Raw genomic sequence first — 18,254 nt, forward strand, 5'->3', positions numbered from 1 at the left:
CTTCATTAGTATCTTACATAACAACTTCATGGTAATTCTCAATTGCTCCCCCCCAGAAGTAAGACTTACTCTTATGGGAGCAATCCTGACCTCTTCCTCAGTCTTATTCAATTCTGGTTAATTTTAAGACCAAAACTCCTCTGTAAATAATTTTACAGTGCTCTGCATAAGATGTTTTCCAGAAGAATGCCTCTCCAAACAGGAAATGGCGATCAATATAGAAAAATCAAGTACAGAAGAGCCTGAAATGCTCTACAACTTTCTTGATTATAAACTTTATTGAGGTTTTTTCAAAAGACAGGAAAGGACAATTCCTCTCTGAAAACTTCTACAGCTGCAAGGACTCCACCGAACAGAGGCAATTGTCAGTGAGAATTGTCTGCCCACAGCCTACAACCACATAATACTTAACACACCCAAGGTCAGACTGCAAAAAACAATAATCTCTCCCCACTTTGGGAGCTCTCTTGGGAAGAAGTAACAGGTATCTATCTGTTAGAGTAGCTGTTAGAATCAAAAGCCTTCATAGAAATAAAACTCACAAGTTCAGTCTCTATATTCAAAACGTCATATTAAACCATCTGTGATACACTGAGATTTCTTTTGGATCAAATTATTAAATATGGAAGAGTTTAAATTTACATCTTTCAATTGTAAGCACTGTTCCATTGTCTCTATGTCCAGAAAAATCTTAAAATCCATCAGCCTAATAAGACAATAAAGACAATGCTTTGAAATAATTATAGAACTGCCACTACAATTTTCCTATTTGTTTGCAAAGCAACATCTCCAAATACAAACATTCTTAATTATGCACTGCTGAAAAGTGTCATGTGCTGTCTTCTATATAGCCCTCTCTATCCATAGGGTAGGACTGCAGTCCTCCGAGGATGAGGCTTTAAAGGCAACTGAGCCAGCCCTATAATGACTTGCTACTCCTGAGAAACGGCAGTCCTGCCACCTTCTTCTCCCTCCTGCCCCCTCTCTTGCACTGACTCGTTATTCAGTCCACAAATCATTTCATCTTCTTAAGGTATGATTTTATCATCAAGATTCATTGCCGAAGCAAAATAAGACAAAATGTGTGCTGCTCTTCTTAAAACCTCCTAGGGAATTGCCTAGGGAAACAGCAAAGCAGAGTAGAAATTAATTCTCAGTTTGCAACATACTCCAAAATAATTAAAAGGACATTTACCACTATCACTAATTTAGCACTCCGAAAAGTGACTTTTAAAGAAGTATGGCACTCAGAAGAGTTAGCAAAAAGCAGCATACACTTAGATACTGGAAGCACTCGTGTTGCAGCATTTTGCATGACCTGATGCCCACCGAGTCCTCAGTTCAAGTGTAATCTCATGGCAAAGACTAAGGAGAAATCTAAAACCAACAAATGCAGACTTCAACAAAATTGCTTGTGATAAAGCAGCAGCTTTACCCCAAAAATGCTTCTAGATCCTGACTAAAAACCCCTGTCTAAAGAGTTATCACCTCAGCTATGCAATTTCAAGTTGGTTTTTTACTCCATTTTCCAAGTTTAAAGAAAAGTTCACACATAAGGATCATGAAAACAAACAATCATGCCAAAGAGCTAGTAAAATTTCCCCCCAAGTTCCAGTTTACATGGTCATGGTTGTGATCTAAACCTGTTTCACCAGACAGGAGGTAGTGAAACAGCCATACCTCCTCACAGCTAGCCAGCTCAGGGCTGGGGGGCATTTTAGGCAGGCTCTTTTAGCACTCCTTCCTTTTCCTACTTGTGCATATTATGTTCAATATTTTTCTTACCAAGTCAAAGCCACAGCTCCCTACAAATAATAAAACCAGCTGCTAAATTAATCACAAAAATGTTACTAGCTAAACAGTAGCCCAAGCAGATCCTGATGATGCTAATTTAAAATATAACAAACCTCCCCTCTAAGAAACTCCCAAACACAAACCAAAACCGGCCACAAATAAAACTTTAGCACTTGAACAGGCATTCCTCCACTGGAACCATCTGAAAATTTTACTGCTATTCCTTTTTCTTTCAATTGACTATAGATTTTCTTGAGCATAGTTCAAATAATCACAAACTGTTTATCAAATCAGATTTAGTTAATGGCAGTTTTCCTTCCTACCAAGCTGGGATAACTGTCTGGGGAATTAAGGCTCTGTTTGATGAGAGCTGACAACCTGAGCACATAGCGAAAGGCAAAGGCATTTTGCAGCAGGCAGTCCAACGCGGAGTGCTCTGGAGGGGAGCTGGGGTCCGGGAGCAGCCCATCCCGAGAGGACAGAGTTGTCCATGCTGTGGCAATCCCTGGCAATACTCACTAAGGATCCCTCAGCACATGGAAAGATGATGAGGAAATGAAGCGGAGAGCAACAGAAAAGCTTAACTTTCTTGAAAATGGACAATATTTATTGTCGTAAAGACAAGCACTTAATAAGCCATATAAGAAGCCTATAATAAATAGGATGTACCAGATCATAATCCAAGCCAGCGCACGCCTGGAGTTACAATAGGGTCTGATGTGACAAATTTCTGACATCATCGAGAAGAGGAACCACTGATGGAACTTTTCTTGATGTAGCTTAACATTAATAACCCTAATAAAGGGTTTCCATGCTCTTAAAGTCACGTCACTCTTCTGTGAATAAAAGACTTATTTTAATCTTATCACAAGAGATTTTCAAATTACATGTATTCTCTCCCATAACTTTTTGAAATGACAGCAAGTTGAAAAAAACCCTACCCTGTATTTATTAATGCCATTTTAAACAATGCTGGAATGGGTGCGTATATGTGGGTGCACATGTGCCAGCAGGTGCTCATTAGGGAAAATTATAATCTGTATTGTGCATCTAAATTGACAGAACTTCCTCCACAGAGTCTAGCTCATAGTACACAGGATCTGATATAACTAAAAAAGTAAGACAAGTTTCTGAGCATAAAAGCCTTACCTCAGACCTGGAACAGAAACAGAAGAACTCACAGGGAAACAAAACAGAACAATTGTTCTGAGTTAGGTACATACGAATTACATGTAGAAAAACGCCTATAAAATATAAAACCCAGCTGGCCTAATAAAACATACCGCTTCTACCTACAAACTGCCCTTTGACCCTGTCCTAACACCCACTCTGGCTACAGCAAAACACCACTGCTCCAGGGAGCCCAGGCAGCCCATAAGAGACTTACTTCGCTAGATGGAAGCTGAACAGAGGCAAGCTGCAGTGCACAGTTATTGCATCTATTATGCTTTCAACTATTCTCATGTTCACAACCCAGATTCTGCTAGCAATAAAATAGCTAGCAATAAAGTCATCGCCTGATGGTTATTAAAATATTTTGCACAATTCAACTTTGTCTTTGTTACCAGATTAAAATCAGAAATAGAAAAGGCTACCATATTGTGCTGCAAAAGCCTGTTTATAGCACCAAGTTAATAAATCAACGTGTTAAGAGAAAATAGCAGAAGTCAATGCATCATTGTATCCATATTTAAATGCTTTTCTAGTTGAAAACCCATTTTAAACCTTACCAAAAGAGGCTGAAAACCAGCTGAAGTATAATGGTGGGTGGAACTGGAGCACACTATTACTAAGCCTTTTGTAGCAATATTACAGGACGAATTTCCAATTATCCCACACGGAAGCTTATTTTCAAAACACAGGATGGGAAAGCAAACTTTCTCAGGGAAAACAACAAACAGTAGCACTTTGACATATGACCCCTAGGAATCCCTACTCTTACCACCATTAAGTTTTTACTCAATTTACTAAACAGGATTTTATACACAGCCAATGACAAACTGGTACTGGCTGATCTACTCCAGAAAGTTGCAAGAGTTTAAGAAAGAGTTAAGTGTTTAAAAACTTGCTGGACACATCAAGATGGTCAAGTTACCATACACAGGCAAGTCCATGATAGCCATTCCTGCACAAGCTCAGGAAACACCAGCTAGGGAGCTTAGCACGCCCAAAACATGCACAGGAGACTGTGACCATGGATAAGCTGAGAAACTGTGCCCTCTATGTAGGTTACCACTTAAGTTTCGGAGCATCCATAAAGTTCAGCAGGATGCTACTGCAAAGCAATGAAACCACCTGCCCTTCATTGTCCCTTCACCCAAATACCATGGTTTAGCTTCACATCTGTGATTAAACCAGAACAGTTTCCCATATAAATCTGCCCTATAATTACCTGATGGTAGACCTGCATGACCACTGCGGTTATTCTGAAAGTTTGGGAGCTTCAGACTCTTTTTGTGTTGTTCTATCTTCCACAAATATACACAAATAAGCACCTTACCTGAATAGAAAATGTTGATTTTGGCAAGTTCTTTCTCACAGGTCTGGAAGAACTTCTCTTCAAACGTGGCAAAACACCTTTTCACTGTGTCCTCATCTGTGTCTATAAAACAAAATAGAAAAAAAAAGTTGTAACAGAAGATCATAGGAACAATTTTCTACGTGGCTGCCATAGAAATACTTCTTCAGATTAAATTCACCTTCTTTGTCATGCAGAGAAAGAAGACCAATCAAGTCCAAAGGGCTCCAAGGGAACACATATGTGGCTGTAAAAGGAATTGCACCAAGATAGAGAGGGGAAAAACCCACATAAGCAGAATTGCACCTTGACCAAAGTTCCCATCATCTTTTTTGATCCTTCAAGTGCTATTGCAGATCTCACATGCTTCATTTCCACTTCTTCCGCTTCCAGCTTGAGTGACTGCACCACTAGAGCCATCCTGGATCAAGACTGCTCTTTATACCTACAGGAATCTTTCTTTAAAAGGCATCTCATCTACCATCACAAAGTCACCCACCCTAAAGCTGCACACCAGTGGAAAGGGAAGACCATGCCCCATCCCCACTTGCACACTCTGCTGCCTCCGGCATCCTGAAGCCACCTCTGCTGTCACGTCAGCGCAGCACAAGGCCACACAGCCACTGCAGGGGTGGTCGTCCTCCTCCTCCCTCCCACATCACTTCTGCAACCATGCGGTGAGCCAGATCAAGGGAAGATCTTCCAACCAAAACAAAAGCAGATTAAGTAGCAGCATAACCACCCTCAACATGCTACCATTGCTCCGTGTCAGGGTTAAATTCTTACAGTTATCCACCCCGAAGTTGTTCTGTTCTCCAATGAGCACTGGCAAGTTCTCCAACACAAACTTCAGTGAGAGCAAACCTCTTTAATGAAGACTGGGGTTTATGATGGGGGTTTGTTTTTTCTTCCCTGGGTTTACCGTAGCAGAAAGCCAAGTACCATCAGTGCTGTGCGTACTTGCCGTGCCCTTTCCATCTTGTCAGTCATTTCCCCCAGAGCTTCTCCAGCACTCCCACTATTTTCAGTGTGCTTTGTGCTGGGGCTGGTATACAGGTTCTCCCAGGCTCTGGTCTTGCTCCTGAATAACAAAGCTGGCCATGAAAAGTATTCATCCCAGCTTAGCAAACAATTGTACTTAGAAGGAAAGTGCCAAGTTTTTAACTGAAGGCTTCATTTGACCTTCCAGGAGGACTCACTGGCTTCAGCCACCATTCCCTTCCCACCTTCTCATCGCTATAATCCTTCAAATACCAACCTAGCATCACAGCAATTAAAATCTGCCTGATGAGTATACGGGAAACTGCGTGGAAACTAATTCCTTCCTTCCTGGAAAATAGTAACTTTCTCTCATAAGCAAAGTTTAAAGGAAGAGGCCTAAATTATGGCAATCGTGATCAGATCCACACTTCTTCCTCCCTGCTGCTCTGGGACTGTTTTAAGTCTTTTGGAAGAACTATGTACAATTCCGTAATTAAAGTCAGAATTTGAAATTAAAGCAGCAATTTGGTCACTTTGTTGTTATTAAAAAAATATAGTGCAGCATCTCCAGAGTGCAGAATTTCAAAGACAGAATGAATTTTCTGATAATAAGAAATCAGTTTAATGAGTAAAAAATTAAAGACACACTACAATTACAAATTTTAGCACTGTCAAAAACCTGTTTGAAATGTTCCTAATGCTGAAATAAAGCAGATTCTTCATACCCCCCATAGTTACAGTTCCTGAATTTCCATGCAGTCTTACCAACTGAAAAAGGTTAGTGTTATTACAAAAAGGAAAAATTAAAATTTTATTATGGTCTTGATAATGTCAAGAAATAGATTTTGAAATACATGTTATTAAATTGAGAAGACGAGTGTCTACAGAAAAGTTTCACTCACTAGGAGATAAACACTCTAGACTGTCATAACCAAGAAATCTTTTTCTTTTAGCATTAATTTCTAGGTAAAAATGACCTCAAAGCAGTATTAAGAGAATATTTAAATATAAACTTTTAACATCTAGAATTTTCTGATTTTTTTATGTTTGTGGTACTGATATTAAACACCATAAACCTACATATACTTTAGTAACGTTTTTAAGGGTTTGTAGAGAAAGAGCAAATAACATAACACAAAACTGCAGGGGCAACATTGGAAGAAGTCTGTCTTCTTTTGGAGCTTCATGATACTTAAAGAATAAAACAGAAAAAACACAGTCCTGCACAGATGACTGTGTTTACAACTCCACCATCCAAGGGCTTGTAGAAAAGAATTCACAAGGGCTCCAAAGGCTGTTCCAAACTCCAAGTTTTGGCTCCTGGGGTCCCTTTATTATCCGACAATTATACTTGCAGATCCACAGCTACTCCCACGGACAAGGACTCCTTCCCTTGTGCAAACAAACCCTGAAATGACAGGGCTCTGACTCTTCTTTGCTCAAGTAAAGCCACAGCAGCCCCGAGGTATCACTACACCCCTGCTCAAGGTCACTGGCCGAACACAGACTTTGCAGAACCGAACACGCACGTTCCTCAACCACTCCTGCTCAGATTAGTGCCTCAACACAGATCCCTCTTTGGAGGCAGCCTAAAACACCAGAAGGACGGAAAATAACTCTGCTTTGGGACTAGTAACTTCTAACAGCAGAGTCACAGCAGTTGCAACATCCTATCCCGGGGCCCTACCAGTAAGGCCAATCTGAACTTGCCTTCGAGAGCTCTAATCCTTGACCCAACAGCCACTAGCACAGGCAAACAAAACACAAACAGGCAGGTGAAGCAATAGAAATTACTATGCAATACTTCATATGCAGAGATTTTATTCACTAGCTGCCTAAAATGTTTCAAATAACAGTAATCAGGCAGTATCAAAACAGAGCTGACTCTTAAGGAAGGACCTGAAGGGCAAATTCTTCAGCCCAAAGAGTTTAGACACCTTTAGCTGAAAAGCTTACCTATAGGTGCTTTCTGACATGGGGTAATGATCTTCTCCTGCCTTTAAAAATAAGTCATGTAGAAATAAAAGCACACAGGCTCACTGCTTTCCTGCTTTGGAAACACCAAACCACTTCTGTCATCACTTGTTTCTAGGTTTCAGTAAGTTCACAAAACAAAAGTAAAACCAAACAAATTTCTAAACTTCAGTCACTGGAACTATCCAAGAATAAAAAAATCTCATCAGGAAGCGGAGTATACTTTTTGTCCATAAAGTCCAGCATGAATATTTCTATGCAATCAAAATATCACCTTTTATAATAGCAAAAAGCTCAGCAAGCAACATAGTGTTAAACTAACATAATCAATGCCAAATAAATTAATAAATATCTGGTTTTGTACATTACTGACCACTTCAGGAAATGATAAATAAGTGCATTAAACAGTTTGACTGTATCTGAAGTTTAGAAGAGGAAAATGGGCTTTAAAACAACCACTACTGGAAGACCTTCCAAAAACCTTGAGATTAGCAATTCAGGTCTCTATTTCAACCTCAAAACATTGCTGACTCAGAAGAAAGCAAGTTCTATATAAACTGTTCAAAATCCTTCTCCAAATGTCAAACACCTTATAAAAGATATTTTGCAGACCATGGTGGATGCCAGCTTTAAAAATCAGGATTCTCTGTGAAGAAAAGGTTTCCCTCCAGTCCCACTCCCACTGCAGTTCAGTCATTTAACCGCAATAATAGACAAGTGCTGCCAAGGCTATTGCCTTTATTTATTTATTTCCCCCTCCAAGGCTAGGACAGGACAACGTTTTTTGCCATGAGAAAATCATGGTGCCAGAAACCGGCCTTGGATTCAGAAGCTCCATGACAACAGAAGCTGTTTTTAAAAGGCATCCAGCTATCGCTGCCAAGAAGGGCCAGCAGTAACCTTCCTTTTGTTCTTTTTCTATAGCCCTAATACTCCATTTACCCTAAGCTCCATGAAGTTGCCATGAACAAGGTTGCCAGGAAGATAGTCTGATCAATATTGCAGCTTCCCAACCTCATCCTCCTATGTAATTGCCTGCTGTGAATAAAAAAAACCACAGTGAGCCTGAAAGGCTCTTGCTTTTATTTGCAAAGCCAAGTGGTAAACCAGCAGCAATCTGGCTGTACTCCCATCGCCACACTTTCTAGTTTGCAGAGAGTTCAGATGCTGGCACACCTAAAACAGAACCTTAAGTTGAAGAATTAACATGCAAGTTACATTCCTGCGCTGTCCCAAGCACTCATTTCTCAATGCATCTGTCAACTGTTCATTTAATTTCTCATTTTCTGCAGCTGTAGTATATAAACAAATGATCAGCATCCCTGGCAGCTCTGCTTACTCACTTCCATGCAAGAAAACACACAATAAAAGTTTTCTTTGTCAGAGCAGTGCCCTCTAAAAGTAATAAAAAGAAAAAAGTCCTTCAGTCTTTATCACGCTGAATTTTAAGGGACGTTTAATTTAAAAAGATTTATTAGCTTTGTTATGACATCAGCACAGGTGTAGTTCTCTGAATCACCTTCTGTTTGCCACAAAACAGTTTTATCTGTGTAAGGTTATTTCAACACTTCAGCTAGAGAGGAGACTTATTTATTAGGAGGACTCTGCCACCTATTCACTTAAAAAAAAAAAAAAAAGGTCAAACTCAACATTGGCATTAGACACATCAAATCATACTGCAGGTGTTCACAAGTTTAACATCAGCACCACTTCGAATACACCATGCTTTTAACATTTTCCACACCCTGTCCTTGGCCTCTTGCTGACTAAAAGCCCTGTACACAGGGCTCAAATAGGTCTACAACAACAGAACTGTGGTCTGAAAAATCAGCAAGATTTAGAAGACATAGACCTGTTCCCAGGTCTATGAAGACGACAACTGCTTACACTTCCGGGCTCAGTGGCACATTAGGGGAAAAAAAGAAAAAAGGCCACTTTTATTACCACTCTCAAAATTCTAAAAAAGTAGGTCACTATAATAAGAACATGTATCTGCCTCCAAACCCCCCCAACCAGCTTTGTCTGTCTACTCAACCATCACCATGTTCTAATACCCTTGACAGTTCTACAGCACCAAGATTGTACAGTCTCCCAACCTTTTACGCAGTACAGTGAAAAAATCTTACAGCTAAAAATCAAACTGCGTAGTTCATAAATGCAAGGACAAAGATTACCTTTACACCTCTAATGCGTCATCCTCATGTTTACTGGGGTATTTTTCCAAAGGAAAGGTTCTTCCGCAAGGCAACTCTCTTCCTCACAACAGAAAGCTACTCTTGGGTCAGCTGCAAATTGGATCACTCACTGAAAGCTTCCAATAAATTAATTACTCACCATGCATTTTCATGTCCAATCTTGTGGCAAATAAAATTCTGTATGAGAAAACTTTTAAGTGCTTGAAGTACAGATATAGAAATTTCTTCCTAGGACATGTTCTTGCTACAGGAAGAGGAAGGAAGCCAACTTTGCTTGCAGATAAGAAGCATTTGCATTCATGTTATTCCACCTTAACTTCTGAGCTGCAAACTGTGCATACACATGTAATGGTGTGCATCTCTCTTGGAATTTATTCCATCAACCAAAAAGTGGACCTCAAATTAAAACCCTATAAAATCAGCAAGAAAGAAGCTTCATGCACTAGTTAATAAAAAAAAAAAAAAAAAAAAAGGCACTGAGAAAATTCATAGCAGGCTATACCTACTTTTCTAAACAATCACAGATGAGCTGGTCAGCTCTCCACTTAAAGGGTGCTTTAGCCCGAATTAGGTTTGGTTATTAAATTATTTCCCTAAATCTAGTAATAAAAAATGACCACTCAGGTAGCAAATGAGGTTGGTATTGCCTGCACACGCAGTGTTTATATGTGGGTAGAGGAGGGAGGAGGCAAGAACTGCTGCAGGTCACCAACACAAGTTCTCTCAGGTTTTGGTTCACCATTTTGTTGTTTTTACCAATTAACCCAGAATGAATGGAATCCATTTCAAAATACCTTTAAAAATTACAATTTTCAGGTTGGTAAAAATTCTGCTTCCTTATTTTTAGATTGTATCACTGAAACCTTACAAGGAAACCAGCCAGATTCTTGTAGATGTTTTATTTAGCTAGAAAGAAAAAGCAACCTCCACAACACGCCTACAAGCTAGATATCCAAAGTGCCTACTATAAGTTATTTATATTTGTCACTCTGTAAACATACATTCTAAAGCAATGACAGTGTCCAGGTATGAACTTCAGGTGCAGAAAAAAACAGGCAATGCAGCAGCCAGATGTGAGAAGACAGCTGCTGCCCAGCTGGCTGGCTGTGAGCTTTGTAGCTCCAAGTGTCAGGTTTTGTAGTCTACAGGGTAGCTGCACAGCTGTTCTACAAGTTCACTTCTTTAAACAAGTATCTAGCACTCATAAGAAGTCATTTTGCAAACAAAGAAGGCGGCACTAGTCTTTGTTAGCTATTACAGGGAAGTCACTAAAGCAAGAGCGTGGTGGTGCCCTCACTGGATTCTCCTGGTACAAGCGTGGCTACACGCGCATTACTGTGACAACGGCTCTGCAAAGCCATCTGTGCAATGATGCTTCAAAGTTGACCTTTTTCAAATTCTCTTATTTCAGAGGAAAAAGATTCTAAGCCTTCAGCAGATATGTAAAAAGCATGGCTAGTTTAACGCTGTGCGCCTGGAAGAGGATCTAAATAACTACTTTCCAAGTAGCTGGGGTGGGGCGAAGCAAGAGGGGTGCCAAAAACCCACCTAGGTTGGCGGTTGGCACAGCTTTGGAGCAGAGACGGCCCCAAGACTCTGTAAGCTTACATCCCAGCTGCCCCCAAGTGCTGCTGTTATAACTGACCACTGTTGCCTGAATTTCCAAACTGCCAGTGCTGTCTCAGCTTTGGGATTATACCTCCATTCTGTCCTCTGTCCTTATACGTGACCACGATGCTTCAACACTTTTACGATGCTTCACTTCTGTACCATTAGGAAAAATCAATATTCCCAGTAGAATTGCAAAACCTAGGCTATGTGGTACCTCAGATTTGAAAGTCAGCTAGGCAAAAACTTGTGACAGAAAAAAAAAAAAGAGAAGCAGCACAAATGCCTAATAATATTTCAAAAGCTACCATAAAAATATTGTTAATACAGTATGACAGACCTGGATGCCAGGGGACATCCATACAGTGACAGGACTCAATACCTGCCTTCCCTGGTTAAGAACAACCTTTAAATTCTTACTCTTTTCAAGAAGGAGAGTAAAGATTCACTACGTGTTTTTTGCAAAAGTTTCCCAATAAGCTAGACCAGAAATACTGTCACACACTTAGGGTCAAGAAAAGATGGTCAACAAGAGCTAAGACCCCAGATGAAGTTTCACAGAATACCAGGGTTGAGTTACTCAGTCGGTGCATACTAGAACCTGTCCAGACATAATGGTCATGTATGCTCAGTTTAGACAAGTAAACGGCGATGCAAACAGAGATACTGCAGCTTTGTGGAATTACCACGATCACACCAGGACGATCCCTGGTTACACAACACACCTGCACGTTCCTCGAGCTGCTGATCTGCTGCCTCGAGTTCTGGCTTCCATTTCAACAAGACAAGACAGCAGCAATTATGGTTGCACAAAAAAACGTATCACAGCTTACACATTTGAGGTTAAGTAATGCAGAGATACTCCAGCCTCTTAGGGACAAGAGGTCTGAACTAGCCCACACACCTCTGAGAGATGCTACGTGAGACAAGATTTCAGCACTGCCATCCATTCCTTCTGCAAAGAGAGATCTTTATTAGCCTTTAATCTGAGCAACACTGCACCCGAGGTGATAGTTTTTCACCCTCCTCAGTGATGGGGCCACCAAACTAAAAAAAATTAGCAGTATCTGTTCAAGTTTTTAAGATCCACTGAATGGACCTCAAGAAAATAAGGACAGCTGTGTTTTATACAGGTACAAAACAATCTGAAAACCCTTCCTCCTGCTAATTCACATGGATGGAAATAAGGATACTTCCCTAAGTTGCCCAACTTGGTCCTTAACCCAAGTAGACAAATGCAAAATAAAAGAAGTCACAAAAGCACACAGCAGCATGGAAAACCAAGACCAGAACTGTTGATTTAACATCAGGTGCTCAGAATTCAAATTGAAGTTTTTCCTGATATTCACCTACCCCATGTTTACCTCCAGCCTGGCGAAACTCAATGAATACAGCAAATCCTCTGCTGATTATCAGTACAAGTGCTAGAGCTCCTCACCTTTTAGTCAAGTGACATTTAAGCAAATATATATGTAGGCTCCAGGAAAGGGAGAGGAAGATCATCCCAGTCATAGAGATTTGAGCCTTTGGGCCAGCCCCCAAAGCAGTGGTGGAAGAAATTACTATGGGGACTGGAAACACAGCAGCAAGGAGCAATTAAAGGAAACTCAAATACTCCGGTGCTGAATATAGTAGAGACCCCTCACTCCAAAACCCACAAATACTCTTTCCCTGCCCCACCTCCTGAATGAAGGTCGTACTTCATGGCACAGCAAGAGAAAGAAGAAGAAACTTTCTAATCTGTGTTAGTGTGCATTCATATTTATCAAGAAAGACATAAGTTCAATCTTGTGAATATTTTAATCAAGCAAAAGAAGTTTGTCAGGAGATAAAGCTTTGTAATAAAATGACTGTTTATGCTCCTTTTACTGAGCCTCCAAAACACAAGATAGGAATTAAATAAAACTGAGCAATTACAGCCAGTTAAAGGAATGGTGATAAAGTACACTTTTAAAAGTCTTATTATTAGATAAAGTTTTTCTTTCCCATGAAAATCGCATGAAGATGGAGTGATGAGGAATTTCAGCTGCAGTTCCAGCTGCCTTTTATGTCCTCTCTGACATACAGCTGATGACTCTTCCCTTGCTCTGGTACTGCTGCTCATCCAAGCCCACAGCAAACCAGTTCAGGAAGTTAATCAGTATTTAGAGAACCACTCAGAATTAGAACTAAAGAGCATTAAAAACCTAATTGATCAACAAACTATTTTTTTGTGGTTTAGTCCTCTGAAACAGCTCCTTGCAGGTAAGGAGGAGGCAGTGAGAAGGAGTTTACCCCTCTGGCAGCAGCTACTCGTTAGATTGATTTAACTGGAATATCAAATCACCCCCCTTCAACTCACGTCTATCTTGTGATGAGAAATGACTAAAAGCATTACCCCACAGCTCAGCTGACAAGGAAACGTTGGTAAAGCCAACACAACTCACTTGAGTTGAAATCACATGCCCGTACCCTTGGTATGAACACAGTAAATGTCTCAATTATTAGTTAAACAGATTGAACGTGTTCAAGCTTTAGTCTTTTTCTCAACAGCACCTAACCTCCTGCCAACGCTCCAGCAGCATGTGTGCCTCTAGTCTTCCCTTCTTCTCAAATTCTTTAACGATGCGTTCATGGGGAAAAGCCTTCCCTACCTTGGATGCAAACTGGCTAGTTCAACGTACTCCAGTGCAACTGATGTTACAACATTTTTGACGTATCTCAATGCCTTGATCAAAGTACTCTTGGACAGGATGGCCACTCACTGTCCAGTCCACATGTGTCATTATAGGGATGTCTTCTGCTGGGTCCGATGAGCCTTCCCAAGACATCTATGCTCACAGGTCTTACCTGTACCAAAGATGCTCTGTACGTGACTGGCTATGCAACAGGTCCAAGTTTCCATACGTTCCCTTGAGGACATTTTCCTCTGTCCACAGCCCCCACAGTGCAGGCGATATTCAGTATGACAACACAAAGTAGAAAAAAAATCCTCTCCCCAGAAAAGAACTGAAAAGGTGGAAGGAACCAAGGTTCATACGTACATGCCACAACAGACTTAACCTGTCACCCACCCATCTGAAGAACAAGATAAATGCAGGGCAGAATCATCTTGAAATGTAATTTAACTCTTGTTCTTTCAGTGCTTTCTCCGCCACTTTCTTTCTCCCTCCCTCCACCAAATATCAGTTTCTACAGTGTGTATATATATATTTTATTTTTCTTTTTAAATTGCTGGCAAAAATCAGGTTGTGCATGAGCAAGTCCTACAAGAAAACTGCTAATTTATGCTGAAATAAGAAGCCCAGAAACTATCAACATTTTCACAGTGATAAACCCATCACTGCAAATGCAGCCTGACAAGCAGATCACCTGTGCTGCACCACAAGCCAGTGCACCCTTACCACTCTAACCCAAATTGAGACTCATATAGCCTAAGCAGTTCTGGTCTTCATCAGAATTTGCAGGTGGTCACGAGCAGGATACATACTCCAAGAGCTTTAGAAAATGCCATCGTTCAGCATTAAAACCATGCCCCGTTCAGGCTCCTTGTCTATGTGCTCTAAGAGCAAGCCCAGCAGTCCAAGAGCCCACTCCCTGAGAAAGGCTGCCGGCCTATGGGAGTGCTTAAATAAGCAGCAGAAACTGGACCCACATCAATTATTCTGGATGGATAAGTAACAGAAGTAGAGGCAGCAAATTAGTTTTTATACCACCTCACTTTGGACTCAAGCACTTCTTTGAGAGCCAGTCTTTGCACCCAGCAATCTTAGCTGCTCTGGTACAACTGTGCAATCTAACAACGATGTGCTGGAAAAGGTTATTCTCAACCCTCCTTGGCTCCCAAACGGAGTCTGTCAGGCAGCTGTGAAAACAGCAGCAGGAGGATGAATGAGGGGCCAAGATAAGGCCTTAAACAAGGAGCAAGGTCAGTTTAAGGCAGAACAGGGAGAAAGGTAAGCTCCAACTACAGAGTAGTGTTTAGAGGGCCTCAATATTTCTTCTGAGGAACCAAGCTATTTGAACCCAGAGTTATTTCATCCTGCTACAGGTAATTCAGTATGTACATCGGCAAACCAGAGTCAGCACTGTTTTGAACAGAGGAATCTTCTCCATACTAGGCAGAAGGCATGTACCTCTTCCCTGCATTACCTAACCAAACACCATCCGCATGGCTTCAAACTTTTTCAATAAAGCCTCCATACGGCAACTATTTCTGTCAGGAAACTCCTCTGCTTTGTTGTTGTTCTCTGTCACTGAACACGGAGGTGGTAACCTCAGAGCCAGAACCACCTCAAAGCTTACAGGAACATTTTGCTCAGTTACTGGCAACTGCTCTCTGCCTCACGCAGCACCACAGATATTGCCATTTCACATTTAGCCTCCCACTAAAGGTGGTTACCAGTATTGGACAAAGGCTCCCACTTTGGTGGGTACCAGTATTGGACAAAGCACTTTACTACCTGCTATGACTTTGCACAGTAAGGGACTAAGCTGAAGAAAAAGCTTTGCAGTCCAGGACAGTCATTTGTTTCCATTGCTGCTAACAAAATTGTGAGAATCTCAAGATGGAGCCAACATCTCCTCCTTTAAGTTGCCAGCAGTGATACTGAAAACCTTTAGGGAAATGGTGTAATTAAGAGCATTGTAACTTTTTAAAAATAAAGGGAGTAGTAGAGCGTGCTTTCTGATCGTAACGCTCCTGGGACAGGACGTGATGTAGAAGGGGAAAGCCTGCCCCTGCGCAGCACACCGGTGTCCCAGGAGAGACCCTGCTTGGTTGTTTGTCTGGGGAAGGCAGGAAAGGGAATTACAGCTAATTAAAAACATTTTGCATAATGGGAGCTGATAGGAGACCTATACCCATCACTCCAGGAAACTATCTGCAGCCTTATAACAATTACTGCACATATAAAATTCAGAAGTTAAGCAAAGAAATAGAAACACTAATACTGGTGGTACAAAAAAGGTGAATAAATGGACCACCAACGCTAAAAAAAACCAACAATGCTACTTTTAAACCTCTTTTCAGACACATGAGAGCGTTTTTGTTGGGGATATCAAGGGTGGGGGGAGGAGGGAAATAACAAAAGGAAGATTAACAGAACTGTGTCTTGGGAAAGACTTCAATTAATATTAAGAGCAACCAGAAAGACAAAACAAATGGTGCAGAACCAACTACAGGCTCCCCATATGGAGGACAGCGAACTCACAGTACAAAGACAAGCCTACTTTAAATGTGGTATCAATGGCTTAATTTCCCCCCAGGGAGTGAACACTACTCAAATTCATTTTTCCTTTTTTATTTTACCAGCTATTAAGAGCAAACAGTTAGCAAGAAGATAATAAGCAAGCAATTATCAGATGAAGAAAAACATTTTTCCCAGGTATCTCAGAGAAATGACACGGGGCTTGAGAGTGGCTCTGTGCAAGATTTTACCAGGGGACCTTTACAGTCAGACCATGTTCAGGAAACAACAGCTTTTTAATTCTCATCAGTGTCTTCCTGAATGTTTTGAACAACTTAAAACAACATTTTTCTTTTTAAATGATACAAGTCTAGTTCAAACACCAGTAAATGAACATTAAGGTAGCTGCTTATCTACTCAAGGCAGTAATTCTTCTGTTTTAATTCTTACATTTACAGCGACAGATGTTGTTAAGATCCTCACAACATTACAAAGCCTACCCAAGGTTATATTGCTCCTGGCTCACACTCGAGCACAGCCACCCAGCTGAGCCCCACCCTGCTACTCATTAAAAAATATGTATTGAAGCATGCCTGAAGACACTGTGGTAAATACAAGATAAGCAGAAGTTCTCCAGCGCAGGTTTCCACAAGTTTGGAGTTGTTTTCTTTTAAACACGCTTTCAAGTAGCATCCCTTGCCTTCCCTTATTCTCAATCCTGTGCTTAAAGGCCTTGTTTAAATCCAATTCAAGTAAAAGTAGCATTCCTCAGACGCCACTTTGCAATTGGAAGCTTTGCTATAATTTAAGTACATGGAAGGAATAACCTATAGTTCAAATGTCCTTCCTTCAAGGGGAGAGAAGATGGTCTTTCAAAGGGATTGATTTGAAAGTCTATGCTCACTTCAACTCTTCAACAGAACTACTGTGTTCAAGGGGTAATTTTAGTTTAAGATTAAAATGCAACAGAGACCAGGACTGCACTTGTTTGTTCGTCTGTCTTCCAAGCTAATCTGTTTCTTCTTGCACAACACAAGTCCCTAGCCATAAACCACAAGAGCTGGGTATCTCCTCTCGGAGCATCCCTGCCAGACTGGAACTGGAATCCTTTTGAAAAGGATTTTTACACCCCAAATGAGAAGAAAGATTTAGAGGCATGTGACTCCCCCTCCATTTCCCCCAGGCTCAATGCACAGCACTGCTGGCACTTGGTAAATAAAAAGGCAAAAGGAACCATTCAGTAATTTCTATTGCTTACAGAACAAAACCTAGTGGGAATGGAATACACAAACTGCAGAAGTAACTGCCAACAGAAAGGTTTTGCATCCAAACACAAATTCTAAATATGCTGAGGGTAAAAACCCAAATGGCCCAACTTCCTAAGGCACCTCTTATTTACATTTCAAAGAACACATTACAGTGCCACCACAATTAATTCTATTTCACCCCTATTCATGACAGTGGCAAAAAGCCTGAATTACAAGTCCCAGTTGCAGTATCAGCTGGGCAAATGGACAGAACAACAGTATTTTCAATAAACTTGAATAAATCGTCTATGGATATCTTCCCAAAGAAACCTGATTTACGTACAAATGGCACATGCTCTGGTGATACAAGGCAGACACACACTAAAACATTCTGCAACAGAGGTTATAAACCAGCTGAAGTAGCTAAATTACAGCACAGAAGTTCAGGATTAGGATAACCAACCTCAGCTTTACTCTGTAGTATCCCACGCAACAAAAAACAATTAAATTAGAACATTGTAGTGTGTCACTGTTCTAGATTAAAAGCTGGACTCTCTTAAAGATGTGGGGAGAGGGGGGAGTTACACATTTCAGGTATCAGGGACCTATTTCCCTCTCCATCCCACATTTACATTTGCCAACCTCTAAACATACTTACATCACCTTACACACGGGCGCTTTCTCTGTTAAGGGTAAATGAAACTAAGTATGCTTTGCTGTAAAAAAAGCTGCCAGTCCCTTTTCTGCCCCTGCTGTACACAGCAACTCT

General features: G+C 40.8%; 1 protein-coding gene across 2 annotated transcripts in view; it reads right to left on the minus strand.

The window, feature by feature from the left end:
* Positions 1–18,254, minus strand: part of XPR1 (xenotropic and polytropic retrovirus receptor 1) — a 110,578-nt gene that overhangs the window by 33,792 nt on the left and 58,532 nt on the right. For both annotated transcript variants that reach the window (XM_010580624.1, XM_010580623.1), the window contains exon 3: positions 4,295–4,396. In XM_010580624.1, the coding sequence (XP_010578926.1) occupies positions 4,295–4,396 (102 nt within the window). The remainder of the gene's footprint in view (positions 1–4,294; positions 4,397–18,254) is intronic.

The sequence above is a fragment of the Haliaeetus leucocephalus genome, unplaced genomic scaffold (assembly GCF_000737465.1).
Source record: "Haliaeetus leucocephalus isolate CR32 unplaced genomic scaffold, Haliaeetus_leucocephalus-4.0 Scaffold730, whole genome shotgun sequence".
NCBI lineage: Eukaryota > Metazoa > Chordata > Aves > Accipitriformes > Accipitridae > Haliaeetus > Haliaeetus leucocephalus.